Source organism: Patagioenas fasciata, chromosome 22 (genome assembly GCF_037038585.1).
Source record: "Patagioenas fasciata isolate bPatFas1 chromosome 22, bPatFas1.hap1, whole genome shotgun sequence".
NCBI lineage: Eukaryota > Metazoa > Chordata > Aves > Columbiformes > Columbidae > Patagioenas > Patagioenas fasciata.
The window spans coordinates 4501051-4515785 of record NC_092541.1 but is presented as its reverse complement, the minus strand read 5'-3'; the positions used below and the strand labels follow the sequence as shown (position 1 = coordinate 4515785).

Sequence of the window (14735 nt, the reverse complement as noted above, 5' to 3'; positions counted from 1 at the left end):
CTGTGTGTACGGGACCCTCCGCGGCGCAGGAATCATCTTTCACGGGAACCTGTTATCCCATTGAGACATCTTGGGAAGAAGCACCGGGCAGCCTGTCACCTCCTGTGTCCCCAAAGAGCCGCGGCTGCTCCTGCCGTCCCCGCCAAAGGTTCCCCAAGCAGCACACTGAGGCAGGACCCGTCTATGCACCCCCCAGCTGTGTGTCCCCGCGTGTCCCCTGTGGCACCACGGACCCCCAGGTCCCTCGGTGGGGACCAGGGGTCTGTCATGTCCCCCCCCAGCAGCGCTGTCACCCCCCCTGCTCGGGGTCCCATGTCACCTATGCAAGTACCTCTGCCTTCCCTCCCACATCCCCTCCTGTGTCCCCAGTGTCCTGGGCTGGGGGGTGTGTGTGTTGGGACCCTCCCCTTGTCCCTGCGGCTGTTTTGGGGGCTGCTCTCATGAGCCCCCAGCCTGTCCCTGATGTGTTTGGGGGTGGGCTCAGCCCTGATTCGCCCTGGGAGGTGACAGGGACTCCAGGAGGTGACAAGGACACGGGACAGGCTCTGTTACAATAAAACCTTTATTCCACTGGTGTGACACTGGGTACAGATGTGTGACTGTGGCCAGAGCGGGTGTTGGGGACGTGGTCCCAGCCACACAAGGGCTGGACACCGTGATGGGGCGTGTGGTGACAGGGTCCCCTCGGGGACTGCACAGTGACAGGGTCCCTTGGGGACTTCATGGTGACAGCACCGTCCTTGCAGCCCCAGGGGGGTGGTATCGAGTGTGGCTGGGGGTGGTGACATTCAGGGGTTGCTGTCACCCCTCTCACCCCGCCGGGGTTGTGTTGGGCTTTGGGTGGCCTGGCCACCCCATCCTGGTTGTCACAATGTCCTTGTCCCCTCAGGGTCACAGGCAGAGAGGGGAGCGGGGCACAGAGGCTAGCAGATGGGGTGCCACTCTGGGACATGGAGGGGGTCCCAACCGCCATGGTGTCCCCAACACCCTCCTGTCACCGCAGCCGGGTGAGCGGTGTCCCCAGGCTGTCCCTGCACCGCGTCTCTGGCGCAGGAGGGCACCCACCCCATGGAGGACCACGTTGTCCCCCACATGGGGACACGACCAGGATCACGGGGACCTCACAGCCTCTTGCATCGAACGTGCACGAAGAGCGTGGCCGGGGCCAGGGACGTCCCGTCCTTGGAGAGCAGATGGATGTGCCGATACCCTGGGGACAGAGCCGGGGGCTGAGCGGGTGGCAGGGCGACAGTCCCCGTCCCCGGGGGGGCTGTCACCCACCTTCCCGCACGCTGGCCAGGGGCAGGGTGAACTGGCCCACAAAGTCGTTGCAGGAGGTGCTGTCGTGATCCTCCACCACGAAGCGCAGCAGCGCCAGCTCGGGCGCCCGCACCTGGAAACTCAGCGTCTCCTCCCAGCGCGGGTTGAACCCTGCGGCACCGGCACGGGGGTGGGCGCTGCACCAGGGACACCGGGGAGACCGGAAACCCCGGCATGGTGACCCGCTCCACCATCCCCTGTGCTGCCCCGGCCCCAGCTGAGCTGCCATCCTGTGCTGTGGGGTGGGGACTGGGGCGGATTGGGGGAGTGGGGGATGTACTGGTCTAAACTGGGCTAAACTGGGGGAATGGGGTGGTACTGAGGCTGGGCTGGGTTATACTGGGGAAACTGGGGTGATACTGGGGTTGGACTGGGTTATACTGGGAGAACACGGATCATACTGGAGCCAGGCTGGGCTACTGGGGGAAACAGGGATCATGTTGGGACTGGGCTAGGCCATACTGGGGGAATGGGGGTCATACTGGTGTTGGACTGGGCTATACTGGAACAATGCGGGTGACACTGGAGCCAGACTGGTCTGTCTGGGGGAAATGGGATCCATACAGGGGCTGGGCTAGGCCATACTGGGGGGACTGGCTGCCCTGGGAGGTCCCTGGGGACAGGGTGCCCTGGAGTGTCCCCAGAACCAAGGTGCTCTGGGGTGTCCTCAGGGGACTGGGATTGTCCCTGGGGACGGAGTGGCCTTGGGTGTCCCCATGGGTCAGGGTGTCCTTGGGTGTCCCCAGGGGTCAGGGTGCCCTGGGGTGTCCCCAGGGGACTGGGTGTCCTCAGGTGTCCCAAGAGATCAGGTCCCCTGGGGCGTCCTCAGGGATCAGAGTGACCTGGGACACCCCTGGAGATCAGGTGCCATGAGGTGTCCCCAGGGATCAGGGTGTCCCTAAGGACCGGGTGCCCTGGGGTGTCCCCAGGGCTTATGGCACCCCGCGGTGTCCCCAGGGAGGGTGGCTGGGTGGCACTCACCGTTGTTGGGTCGGTGGCGGGTCTGGTGGCTCTGGCGGTCGCTGGGGACACCGTGGATCTCCACCCGCACCAGTGGGTCCACGATGGAGCTGCCGGTCTCCCGCGACAGCTTGGGCAGCTGCTGCGCCGTGATCACCTGGGGACAGCAGATGGGGGACAGTGGCACAGGGTGGCGGGCCCCAGGAGGCACATGGCTAGGTGTGGGGACAGGGCTGGTGTCCCCAGGAGAAGGGACATGATGGCACACGGCTGGGTGTGGGGATGGGGTGGGGAGGATGGATGTGGTTCGTGCCACCCAGAAGGGACGTGGTTGATACCAGCTGGGCTTGGGGACAGGTTTGGTGTCCCCAGGAGAAGGGACGTGGTGACACTTGGCTGGGCTCGGTGTCACCCAGGAGTAGGGACATGGCTGGTGCCCAAACAGATGTGAGGACAGAGTCAGTGTCCCCGGGAGGAGAGAGGTGGGTGGCACCCAGGTGGATGTGGGGTTGGTGACACTCAGGAGTCACAGAATCACAGACTGGTGGGGCTGGTGGCACTCGGGAGGACATTTGTGGGTGACACCTGGCTGGACATGAGGTTGGTGTCACCCAGGAGGGACATGGGTGGCACCTGGTTGGGCATGTGGTTGGTGTCACCCAGGAGGGACATGAGTGGCACCTGGTTGGGCATGGGGTTGGTGTCACCCAGGTGGGACATAGGTGGCACCTGTTTGGGCATAGGGCTGGTGTCACCTGGTAAAAGCTCTCCAGGTGGCACCTGTCTGGGCACAGGGACAGGTCCAGTGTCCCCCAGCAGGGACATGGGGGTGGGAAACACGCGATGTCCTCACCCTGATGTGCAGCGCCAGCTGTGGGGACGCAGGGGACGTGTCCCCGGAGGGGCTGCGCAGGCTGGGGGGCTTCAGCACGTAACCGCAGCACCCATTGCCCAGGAAGCGCCCGGCGTTCAGGTCCATCTCGTAACCCGGTGTCTGGAAGTTGAGGGCCACTGCGGGGACAGAGGGATGGGGTGGGTGACCCCTCCCTGGGGAGGGGGTCCCAGGTCACAGGGTGTCCCCCGGGGGGTCTCACCCAGCTGGCAGCCGGCGTTCCACATCTCCTGGGGGTCGTAGTTGGACGAGTCCATCTTCAGCCCGCCCGGGTAGACGCGGCTGAGCTGCCGCGCGTTGTACTGGGCCAGCGCCGGGCCTGGAGGGACACGGCTGAGCAGGGACCCTGCGCCCACGGGTGACAATATCCTGCTGCACCCGTGTGCTGGGGACAGGGATGGAACCAGCCCGGCTGGGGGGACCCAGGGTCTGAAACATGACCCTAGACCTGACCCTAGACCTTGACCTTGGACCTTGTCCTTAGACCCCAGACCTTGACCTTGGACCCCTGACCCCAGACCTCAGGCCATGGATTCTCACCCAGATCTTAATCCCAGCCCTGGACATTGGAGCCTGACCCTGGATCCTGACCCTAGACCTTGACTTTAGACCCCAGACCTTGACCCTGGACCCCAGACTCTGAACCCAAACCCCAGATCCCAGATCCTGAACTGAAATCCTAAACCCTGATCCCAGACCTCAGCCCCTTGACCCTGACCCAGACCTTAATCTTGGATCCTGACCCTGGACCCCAGATCTTGTCTCTGGACCCTTGACCCCAGATCCTGACCCTGAATCCTGAGCCCAAACCCTGGACCTTGACCTCAGACCTCAGTCCCTGGACCCTGATCAAGATCTTAATCCCAGCCCCAGCCTCAAGATCTGACCCGGGACCCAAATTCCACACCCCAGACTGATCCTGACCCTGAATCCTGAGCCCAAACCCTGGACCTTGACCTCAGACCTCAGTCCCTGGACCCTGATCAAGATCTTAATCCCAGCCCCAGCCTCAAGATCTGACCCGGGACCCAAATTCCACACCCCAGACTGACCCTGACCCTGACCCTGACCCTGACCCAAGACCCTGTGCCCCTCACCCTGGCCCCTGGCCCCAAACCCCAGTGCCACCAGCCTGGCCAAGCCACCATACCCCCAACCACCACCCATGGAGCCACCTTGGTGACAGAGCCCATTGGTCTCAACCCCATCCTGCACCCCAGTGAAGACAGGAGCGTGCAACCACCCTGTCCCCATCCCTGTCCCCATCCCATCACCCTCACCCGCCTCCTTGATGAGCTTCCGTGCCTTCCTCTCGCTGAAGGAGGACACCTGGCAGGGCCGGGGGTGGCGCAGGGCCTGGGCCAGGCCGGGGAAGGGCACAGCCTGGCAGTACACCACCATGGCCGACAGCTCCGGGGCCACCTGCAGCGCCTCCTTGGCCTGCGGGAGCCACCATGGTGTCAGTGTCACCCTGGCCCTGGGTTCACCCGCCTGCCTGAGGGTTTACAGACCCCCTACCCTGCTAGTGCTGAGTGCTGAGATCCCAAAGGGCATGGAGACCCCCAAAGAGATGGAGGTGATGGAGACCCCAGAGATGATGGGGACCCCAAGTAGGTGTAGACCCTGAGGTGAGGGAGACCCCAAAGTGGACACCCCAGGATGTTAGAGACCCCAAGGTGATGGAGACCTTGAAGTGATGGACAACCCAAGAGGATGGAGACCTTGAGGTAATGGGCAACCCAAGAGGATGGAGACCTTGAGGTGATGGAGACTCTGAGGTGATGGAAAACTGAGGCAATGGAGAAATCCTCCCCCCAAGGCAATGGAGAGCCTGAGGGATCACCCTGGAGGTGATGGAGACCCCAAAGTGATGGACACCCAAGGTCATGGAATTCCCAAGGCAATGGAGACCCCACAGTGATGAGACCCCAAAAAAGGAGCACCCAACCCAATAGGGGAAGAAGGTGGCACAGTCAAGGAGTCTCCAAGCATGGTCCCCCCTGTCAGACAGTGACAGCCCCTCTGTCCCTACGGTACCCAACCCCTCAGCCCCCCAGCTCCATCACACGACCCACCTGCACAGGTTTGACCTCCTGCAGCGGCTGCAGCGACTGGAAGAGAACAGGGCAACATCGGGGATGCTGGCAGCGCCCACCTGCCCCGGGCCCCAGTGTGGCTGGGACACAGTGGTCCCCTGGCACTGCCGGGACGTGGTGGTCCTCCAGCACCACTAGGACACTGTGGTCCTCCAGCACCACTAGGACACTGTGGTCCTCCAGCACCACCAGGACACCATGGTCCTCCATGATCACTGGCACACCATGATCTTCCAGCACCACCAGGACACCGTGGTCCTCTAGCATCACTAGGACACCATGGTCCCCCAGCACCACAGCCCTGGTAGAGCCCCTTACCCGCCGTCTGTTTCTCTCCTGCAGCTTCTCCTCCTCTTCTTTCTCCTCCTCTTCCTCCTCCTCGGTGTCCTGGAGGGAGGTGACACCCTGGGGATGATGCCATGACTCTGGCAGCTTCTTGCCCTTCACCAGGATCTTCCCCTTCAGCTGCTGTGGGAGAAAAGGCCGAGCTCAGGGCTGGGAGGGCACACAGGGTCACCATGGTGGGCAGGTGGGTGGCCTTACCTCTGGGGACGGGAGGCTGTTGGGGTCCTGCCCCTCCAGTGGTTCTGTCAGCAGCATGTCCCCAAGGATGGCCTTCATGTGGCGGGCCATGGTGGCCTGCTGCTCCAGCCCGCAGTGGTTCTCCAGGGACAGGATGACAGGGTAGGGCGATTGCTGGGGACAGGGACAGGCTCAGCACCCAGGACCCACCACCACTCCAAGGCCACCAGCACCCAAACCGACCTTGAAGGCGTAGTCACAGATGCTCTCGATGACGTCGCGGAAGAGGATTTTGGAGGTGAACGTGTGGCCGTGGTAGACGACGGGTTCTCCATCGGAGCCCTCCCAGCAGTCCAGCTCCACGCAGCGGCACCCCGCCATCAGCGCCCTGCCACCACACCAGCACCCCGCCATCAGCGCCCTGCCACCACACCAGCACCCCGCCATCAGCACCCTGCCACCACACCAGCACCCCGCCATCAGCCCCCTGCCACCACACTGGCACCGTCACCCAACCCGCGGGACCAGCGCGGAGCTCCCGAGCACGGGCACCCACCTGACGTAGGCCTCGGTGCTGCTGGTGCCACCGAGCTGGTGGCGGGTCAGGTAGGTGTTGTGGGACGAGGAGATGAAGTAGTGGCACAGGGGCTGCCCCATGTCCTGGTGCACCCGCGCGTGCTCCTGGTTGAAGATGTCACCGGCGGGCGAGAGCAGGTACATCATGAAGCCGTCCAGCATCATCAGGTCCTGCTGCCTGGCTGTGGGACACACGCTGCTGGTAGGGTGACACCCTGGGGACTGTCCCCAGCTGGATGTCCCCTGTCTCCCAGCAGTGCCACGTTCACCCCAGGCCTGGCACTGCAGCATCCAGGGGACACGCAAGTCCCCTTGGGTGTCCCATCTCCATTCTGATGACACCCATCCCGCTAGTGCCACATTCATGGTGGCATCCATGAGACATGGAGGTTCCTTGTCCCCACCCTGATGTCCTCTGTCCCGATAGTGCCATGGTCGCCCCAGGCCCGGTACTGTTGCACCAAGGGGACATGGAGGTTCCCTTGGTGTCCCACCTCCACCCTGATGTCCTCCATCCTGCTGGTGCCACATCCACCCTGGGGTTGCTGCTGTGATACCCGGGGGACATGGAGGCCCATCCCCACCCTCATGTCCCCTGTCCCCACAGTGCCATGTCCACAAGGCCACATGTTGAACCACTGGCACCAGATGCCACCCCAGGGAAGGGACATGGGGACACTCACCCAAGCCTTGGAGAACCATTGTGGGGAGGTGATACCACCCAGTAGACCCCCATCCCCACGTCACCCGTTACCTCCCCTGGACACAGCAGCACCCACCTCACCACCCCAACATCCACCACCCCAACATCTACCATCCCAACATCCACCATCCCACCATCCACTATCCCACCATTCCATCCACCATCCACCATCCCAACATCCCAACATCCCCCACCCCACAATCCCACCATCCACCATCCCAATGTCCACCATCCACCATTCCACCACCCCAACATCCATCATTCCACCATTTCACCACCCCAACATCCATCATCCCATCATCCACCATCCCAAAATCCACCACCCCAACATCCACCATTCACCATCTCACCATCCAGCATCCCACCATCCAGCATCCCACCATCCATCACCCCAACATCCACCACCCCAACATACATCATCCCACCATCCACCATCCCAAAATCCACCACCCTGACATCCACCATCCACCATCTCACCATCCAGCATCCCACCATCCACCATCCCACAATCGCACCATCCACCATCCCACCATCCACCATTCCACCATCCACCACCCCAACATCCACCAACCCAACATCCACCATTCCACCATCCACCACCCCACCATCCACCGTCCCACCATCCACCACCCCATCATCACATCATCCCACCATCCCACCATCCACCATCCCATCCTCCCACCATCCCACCATCTACCACCCCAACACCCACCATCCCACCCATGGACCAAGCTGCCCGTCCTCATCCCCACCCGTGTCATTGAGCTCGTGTGTGTGGATGACGGCGCGGGCCTGGCGCAGGCTGGCGTCCTCGCCCTGATCCCGCAGGAAGTCCCGCAGCTCCTCGGCCGACAGCACGTGGTCCTCGCCTGAGTAACGCCCAAAAAGCTCCTCCAGCTCCGGGCGCCGCAGCAGCCGCCGGCAGAACTCCTCCAGTTCCCGGCCCTCCAGCCGCTCGTCACCCGAGTGGTCACACTCCTGAGGGGACCCAGCCTTGGGGACTGTCCCCTGCCCATGGCCACCCCCTGCCTCCTCCTGCCTGTCCCTTGTAGTTAGCAGTGTGCGTGATGAGTTTTTTTGAGGGGTGGGTTGTGCCTGCGGGGGCGTGTGGGGCATGTCCCCTCTGTTCCCACTCATTCCACAATGTTCTAACCCCCGGTCTGTGATGGAACAGAGCAGAGCACCGTGCCTCAGTTTCTCCAGGTGGAAGGGGACCTTGGGAGATGCCCATGGGGACAGCACCCCACAGGAGTGGAACGTCACAGCTTGGGGACTCACAGAGAGCTCACCCCACCATGCAGGAGCTCATGATGGGATCCAACCAGTGGTGGTAGATCAAACCAGTGGTGGTGGATCCAATCACTGGTGGTGGATCCAACCATTGGTGGTCAATCCAGCCATTGGTGATGGATCCAATCACTGGTAGACAGTGGTGGTGGATCCAACCATTGGTGGTAGATCCAAGCACTGATGGTGGATCCAGCCATTGGTGGTCAATCCAGTCATTGGTGGTTGATCAGTCACTGGTAGATCCAACCATTGGTAGTGGATCTAACCATTGCTGGTGGTCATGGTAGGTGGCTTTGGGTGTGACAAGTCTGACAGTTCTCTGTGCTTGGGAAGGCAGAGAAGGACTCAGAGTCCTCTCCTGGGGACAGCAGGTGACAGGGTGCAGGGCGGGTACCTTGAAGAGCTTGTAGGCGTAGCCATCGTCCATGTGGATGTTGATCATCCTCAACATGCTCTTCACCTCCCGGAACGACATCTTGTTGTCCTTGTCCCTGTCCGCTCGCTGCAGGACCCCATGGATCCAGCTGCACCAGGGTAAGGAAACCACCTGCCATCACCCCACGCCTGCCCCCAACCCGCCCCCAAGCTCCCCCAGGGCTGACAAAGGATACTGGTCAAGCTTCTCCCACTGGCTCATGGCCTGGAGCCGCCCCATCAGCTTGGTGAGCCCTTGCACCCAGTGCCGCGCGTCCTCCTCGCCCCGGGCCACCAGGTCCAGGTTCTTGCGCTTGCCCCTGAAGACCAGGGTGAAGCAGAGCCCAGCGGGGAAGGCGGCTCCGTGCTTGCGCAGACCCTCGGACTGATGTCCCTCGCGCACCCCCTCGATGTGTGTCACCGAGACTGCAGGGACACCGCGGTGATGGGGACACCCCCTGAGCATCCTGCAAGACAGGCCGGCTGCTGAGGGACACCCAGGCCACCCTACGTGTCCCCAGGGGCATCCCAGGGACCGGGGAGTGGATGTTGTCAATGCCAAAGCCTGGCTTAACTCACTAATCCCAGGCGAGACGGGGCGGGAGCCGCTGTCCCCTGAGGGGATGGGGACAGGGACACTGGGCACCCGTCCCAAATGAGGGGGTGGAAGGAGATGGGTGATGCTGAGGAGCGGGGCAGGGTCTGGCTGGGATGGAGATGGGACCTCGTGCTGGTCCCAAGGGGGATGGGGAAGGGTGTGGGCTCTGGGTGCTCACCCTGGGGGTAAATGGGGGGCACTGGGAGGTATTGGGTGCAGGGAGTTGGGGTCTGAGTGTGGGTTCTGGATGGGGCTCTGGGTCCCAGGCTGGAGTCAGGGTCCTGGAGGGGGCCGGTAAATGTTCCGGACTGGGGTCCACATCTCAGCTCAGGGTCTGGGTCCCAGACTGGAGTCTGGGTCCTGGGTGGGGGTCTAGGTGGGGGTTTGGGTCCCAGAGGCAGGTTTAGATCCTGGGTAGGGGTTCCAGGTTCCACGTTGTAGGACTGATCCTACATTGGGAACTGGGTCCTGGGGGGAAATCTGGGTCTTGGGTGGGGGTCTTGGTCCTGGGTTGGGGCTTGGGTCCCAAATTGGGGTCTGGGACCTGGGGGGGGCCTGGGTTCTGAGTGGGGGTTCAGGTTCCAGGTTGTGGGCTAGATCCTGGGCTGGGGTCTGGGTCCTGGGATGGGATCTGGGACCTGGGGGGAAATCTGGGTCCTGAGTGGGGTTCTGGGTGGGGGTCTGGGTCCCGGCTCATGCCCAGGTCCCCACAGGCAGGTTTGGGGCACTGCCCCGGTCCCAACCCCTTGGTGCAGCTCAGGGCAGTGCAGAGGTCCCTGAGCCCCTGGGGGACGGTCCCCAGCGGTGACACTCACAGCTCTGCCGGGAGCGGCTGCGCCTGGAGCCCCTCTCGAAGCAGACGGTCGCCCCGTCCTCCTGCAGGCGGAAGAGTCGCTCCCTGGGGCCCCCCCGGGACTTGACCTTCCGAAGCACAGACCCCCGCAGCATCCGCTGGACGTCCTCGTCCTCCGTCAGCCCTGCGGGGACCAGCCCGTGGGGTACTGTGTGGGTACTGGGGGTACTGGAGGCTCTGGGGGTGTATTGGGGTACTGAGAGAGGGCTTGGTGCACATCTCTATGCACACCTGCATGTGTACAGCCCTGTACATCCCTGGGATGGGATGGGATGGGATGGGATGGGATGGGACGGGACGGGACGGGACGGGACGGGACGGGATGGGATGGGATGGGATGGGATGGGACGGGGTGGGATGGGATAGAGCAGACAGGATGGGACAGGACAGGATGGAACGGATGGGATGGGATGGGATGGGATGGGATGGGATGGGATGGGATGGGATGGGATGGGATGGGATGGGACAGAGCAGACAGGGAGGGACAAGACAAAATGGGACATAATGGGACAGACATGACAGGACAGGGCAGACAGGATGGAATGAGACTGGATGGGACAGGATGGGATGGGACAGAGGACAGGACACGGCAACTCAGTGGCAGAGCCCAGCTCACACAGCACAGCAGAGCTGCTAAACCCCAGCAAAGCCGCCCAGATCCCACGCGGGGAGCGCTGGGACAGTGCTGGCAGCAGAGGCCAGGCCAGGAATGATGACAGGGTGGCCTCAGGGGACACGCGGGCTCGCACCCGGTCTCACAGCAGGGCAGGGACTTCTCCGTCCATTCTCCATAAAGCAGTTATTTCCTCCCATTTTGTTTTGGCAACTGCTCCTTCAAAGCAGCCTCAGTGCCCATGTCCCCACTCCGGACCGAGACGCTGCTCCCAGGCTGCAGGTTTGGGGCTGAGCAGGGACATCCCGAGCTGGCCGTGGCCTTGGGGACACAGCACCAGCTGCCACCACCTCCCGCGGGGTCACATCTGCTCGCGGTGCAGGACCGAGGGCACCTTCAGAGGGCAGGTATGGACACATCATGCAGGAGCATATGGGTGTGCGGATGTATGGATGCAGGCACACAGGTACACAGATGGACGGACACAGAGATGGTCAGACACATGGACAAGTGCATGGATGCCTGGACATACGGACACGTGGTTATATGGATGCAGGGATGTATGGATACACGGATATAGGTATGTAGGGATGTAGGGATGCAGGGATGCACTGATGCAAGGACACACAGGCATGTGAATGCATGGATGCAGTAGCATATGGATGCATGGATGCAGTAGCATATAGATGCATGGACACATGGAATTACATTTACAGGGATGTGTGGACACGTGGATGCACGGATGCAAGGACACACAGACACACAGGCATATGGATGCATGGACATATGGACATACAGGTGCATGGATATAGGGATGCAGCAACACAGAGGCATGTGGATGCATGGATATAGGGCTGCATGGGTGTATGAATCCATAGGCACCTGGATGCAAAGATGGATGCATGGCCATATGGATGCAGTGATGCATGGACGCATGGACGCACAGATGTACAGACACAGGGATGCAGAGATGCAGGGACAGATGGGTGCACTGATGCACGGACACACAGGCACCTGGGCACATGGATACACAGACACACAAGCACACAGATGCACAGGCCCATGGGTGCGTAGGACATGGGGACACAGGGACACATGGAGCTGCAGCAGACACACGGCCATATGGAGCCATGCAGCTCCGGGCACCTGGCTGCAGGTCCAAACCACGTGTGAGCCGCACAGGGGTGGGAGTAAAGCAAACCCCGCGGCACAGGGCCAGCCCGGCCCTGCCCGCTGCTCCCACGCAGGGCCTGGCCCGGCCGCCCCACGGGAGCACCGTGACCTTCCCGGCAGCCGCTCCTCCTGCCCACAGCTCAGGGTCAGCCCTGAGCCGACAGCGCTGCGGGCAGCACTGTTGTGTGGGGAAACTGAGGCAGGGTATTAGGTGAGGGTCCCAGGGAGCTGGAGCTGAGCCTTGGGGACAACAAAGATCCTGAGCAGGAGGGCTACTGTCACCCATGATGTGACTGAACCCTGACCCTGCTGGCCCCCAACGTCTGGGGCAATACACAGCTATTCTAGGGCTACCTTAGGGACCCTTCCCAGGTATGGGGACCCTTCCCTGCCATGGGGGACCCTATTACCCTTGGGGACACCCCCTGCCATGTGTGCCCTCCTGGCCATGGGGAACCCCATCCACCTTGGGACACTCCTTGGCATGGGGATCCTTGTGGCCATGGGGAGTTGTCCCCATGGTGACGATCTCACGTAACCATGGGGACAATTTCCTCCATGGGGACCATGGCTACCTTGGGGACACTCCCTGCCATGGGGGACCCCATTAACCTCGGGGACACTCCCTGCCATGGGGGAGCCTTCCAGCTATGGGGACTTCATGCAACCTTGGGGACATTTTCCCGCATGGGGACCTCGGCTATCCTGCGGACCCCTTCCAGCCACGGGGACCGACCCCTGCCATGGGGGTCCCCATCCACTTCGGGGACCCTCCCACTCACTCAGACCCCCCCAGGTCCCCGGTTGGCACAGCCCCCTCGGAGTTTCTGTCCTCCCTGTCGGGTCCCCCCGGCGGGACCGGCCCCGGGACTCACCCATTTTTTTCAAGGCTCTCCCGGCCCGGCGGGGGCCACCGAAGCCGTCCGGCGGGGAGCGGGGCTGCTGGGCGGCGGGACGAGCCTTCCTGCCGCAGATCATTGTGCGGGGCCGGGGTCTCGGGACCCCCGGGACCCCTGTGCACCCGATGCTCCCGGTGTCGGCGATGTCCCGGTGTCCCCGGCCGGTGCAGCCGGGCTGGGCGGTGGCGGAGGCCGGTGCTGGGCTGGGGTTGGGCGGCCCCGTCGGGACCGGGGCCGGGCGCGGGGAGGTACCGGGAGGAGCCACATTTCAGCCCGGACGGTGTTAACCGTTTGTGCCGGCCCGGGCCGAGCGGGGGCTGCCGGTGCTGGGCTGCACCGGGGTCCGGTTTGCACCGGGGTCCGGTTTCCACCGGCGTCCGGGCTGTACCGGGACGGGGCTGCACCGGGGTCGGGGCTGCACCGAGGTCTAGTTTGCACAGGAGTCCGGTTTGCACCGGGAGGGGGCTGCACGGGGATGGTTTGCGCAGGGATCCGGTCTGCAGCAGGAACGGGCCGAGATCCCGATGTGCACCGGAGGAGTTGCTCTGCACAAGGGGTTCCCGTTCTGAACCGAGCAAGGACCGGTCCGCCCCGGAACGGACCGGGGGTCCCCACCACCCCCCGCGGATCCTCCAGCACCGGGGACCTGCCCAGGGGACACCCCGGGATCTGTCAGCAGACCCTGGTGTGCGTGAGGGTCACGGCTGCCGATGTCACTGGTGGGAACCCGGGGGACCCCTTCCACCAGCCTGGGGACAAGGGGACCCTCGGGGTCCCCTCTGCCATCACACCTGGGGACACTGGGGGCCCAGGGGACCCCCCTCTGCCATCACAGCTGGGGAGCCAGTCCTGCTGAGCCCACTGTGTCCCCACCCCATGGGCACGGTGGCACTGGGGCTGTAAGCAGCCAGTGTGACCCCCCACCAGGTGACTGTCCCCACCGGTGGGACAGCAGCAAGTTCTGGGCAGAGGAGAAGGCGATGTCACCAGTTTGTCCCCAGTCCCAGAGCCCCACACACCCACCTGTCCAGCTGGACCTGCACATGTGTCCGTGCAAGCATGTGCTTGAATTTACCCCAAACCCCCTCAATTTTACACAACCCACCTTTCCCACAGCCACCACTTGCTGAGGACATGTGGGGAGGGGAGAGTTGAGTGGTTGAGGGGACATACCCCCTGTCCCCAGCCAAGGGTCCCCACCCCCACAGCCTGGCCAGGGCAATGAGTGATGGAGCAGAGGCAGAGCCGAGCTTGGATTTCAAGCCCATAGCTGAGCATGGGCCTGTGTCCTTGTGACATGGAAAGGGCTGTGGGGCATTGGAACAGGCTGCCCAGGGCAGTGCTGGAGTCACCATCCCTGGAGGGTTGGACAGACGGACATGAGGTTCTCAGGACATGGAGCAGTGCCAGGGATGGGTTATGGTTGGACTCGATGATCTTGAGCATCTCTTCCAACCAAAATGATTCTATGATTCTATAATTCCATGACAAAAAGTTATTTTTGACTGCACAACACGGCTCCTTGCAAAAATCTGTGGTGTCGGGGCCACTCCAGGGCTGGCAGAGCTGTGGGAACCAGGAGCTGCAGCACAAGGAGAGGAAATTGTGACAGCGGGAGGTGACTTCCCCTGGGACCGGGACAGCGGTGGCACTGCCAACAGTGGTGACACCAGTGTGGGACAGTGGAGCACCCAGGGGTGCTGGGGGGCAGTTGGGGGCAACATCTGGGAACCCTGGGGTTATCTCGGTGGTACCCGAGCGTCCTGGGTGATACCTGAACACCCTGGGGCAACATCTGGACACCCCGGGGCAACTTCTGGGCACTG

The 14735-nt window shown here is 62.8% G+C and overlaps 1 protein-coding gene across 3 annotated transcripts; it reads right to left on the bottom strand.

Moving 5' to 3' along the window:
* Nucleotides 1–548: 548 nt before the first annotated feature.
* Nucleotides 549–13147, bottom strand: PLCD3 (phospholipase C delta 3). 3 transcript variants are annotated; one of them, XM_071798223.1, is made up of 16 exons: nucleotides 12886–13147; nucleotides 10187–10348; nucleotides 8971–9199; nucleotides 8754–8883; nucleotides 7822–8047; nucleotides 6347–6548; nucleotides 6034–6211; nucleotides 5812–5964; nucleotides 5587–5733; nucleotides 5248–5283; nucleotides 4453–4612; nucleotides 3375–3491; nucleotides 3134–3291; nucleotides 2302–2437; nucleotides 1282–1431; nucleotides 549–1210 (listed from the first exon to the last, which is right to left on the bottom strand). In XM_071798223.1, the coding sequence occupies exons 1-16, from the start codon at nucleotides 12986–12988 to the stop codon at nucleotides 1122–1124; spliced, it is 2376 nt and encodes a 791-aa protein (XP_071654324.1). In that variant the 5' UTR covers nucleotides 12989–13147; the 3' UTR covers nucleotides 549–1121. The 3 variants fall into 3 exon arrangements, with proteins under 3 accessions (XP_071654324.1, XP_071654323.1, XP_065712569.2); XM_071798222.1 differs by having other exon boundaries at nucleotides 5587–5736; nucleotides 12886–13146; XM_065856497.2 differs by having other exon boundaries at nucleotides 5587–5736; nucleotides 6034–6178; nucleotides 12886–13145.
* Between the last annotated feature and the right edge of the window lie 1588 nt (nucleotides 13148–14735).

Bases quoted from the DNA above. Each gene is read 5' to 3' on its own strand.
- PLCD3 (XM_071798222.1), bottom strand. From the start codon at position 12,988: ATGATCTGCGGCAGGAAGGCTCGTCCCGCCGCCCAGCAGCCCCGCTCC. The intron at 4,613-5,247 runs GTGGGTCGTGTG...TGGCTCCCGCAG, and splicing joins AGGAGGTCAAACCTGTGCAG to GCCAAGGAGGCGCTGCAGGT. The intron at 3,292-3,374 runs GTGAGACCCCCC...CTGTCCCCGCAG, and splicing joins GAACGCCGGCTGCCAGCTGG to TGGCCCTCAACTTCCAGACA.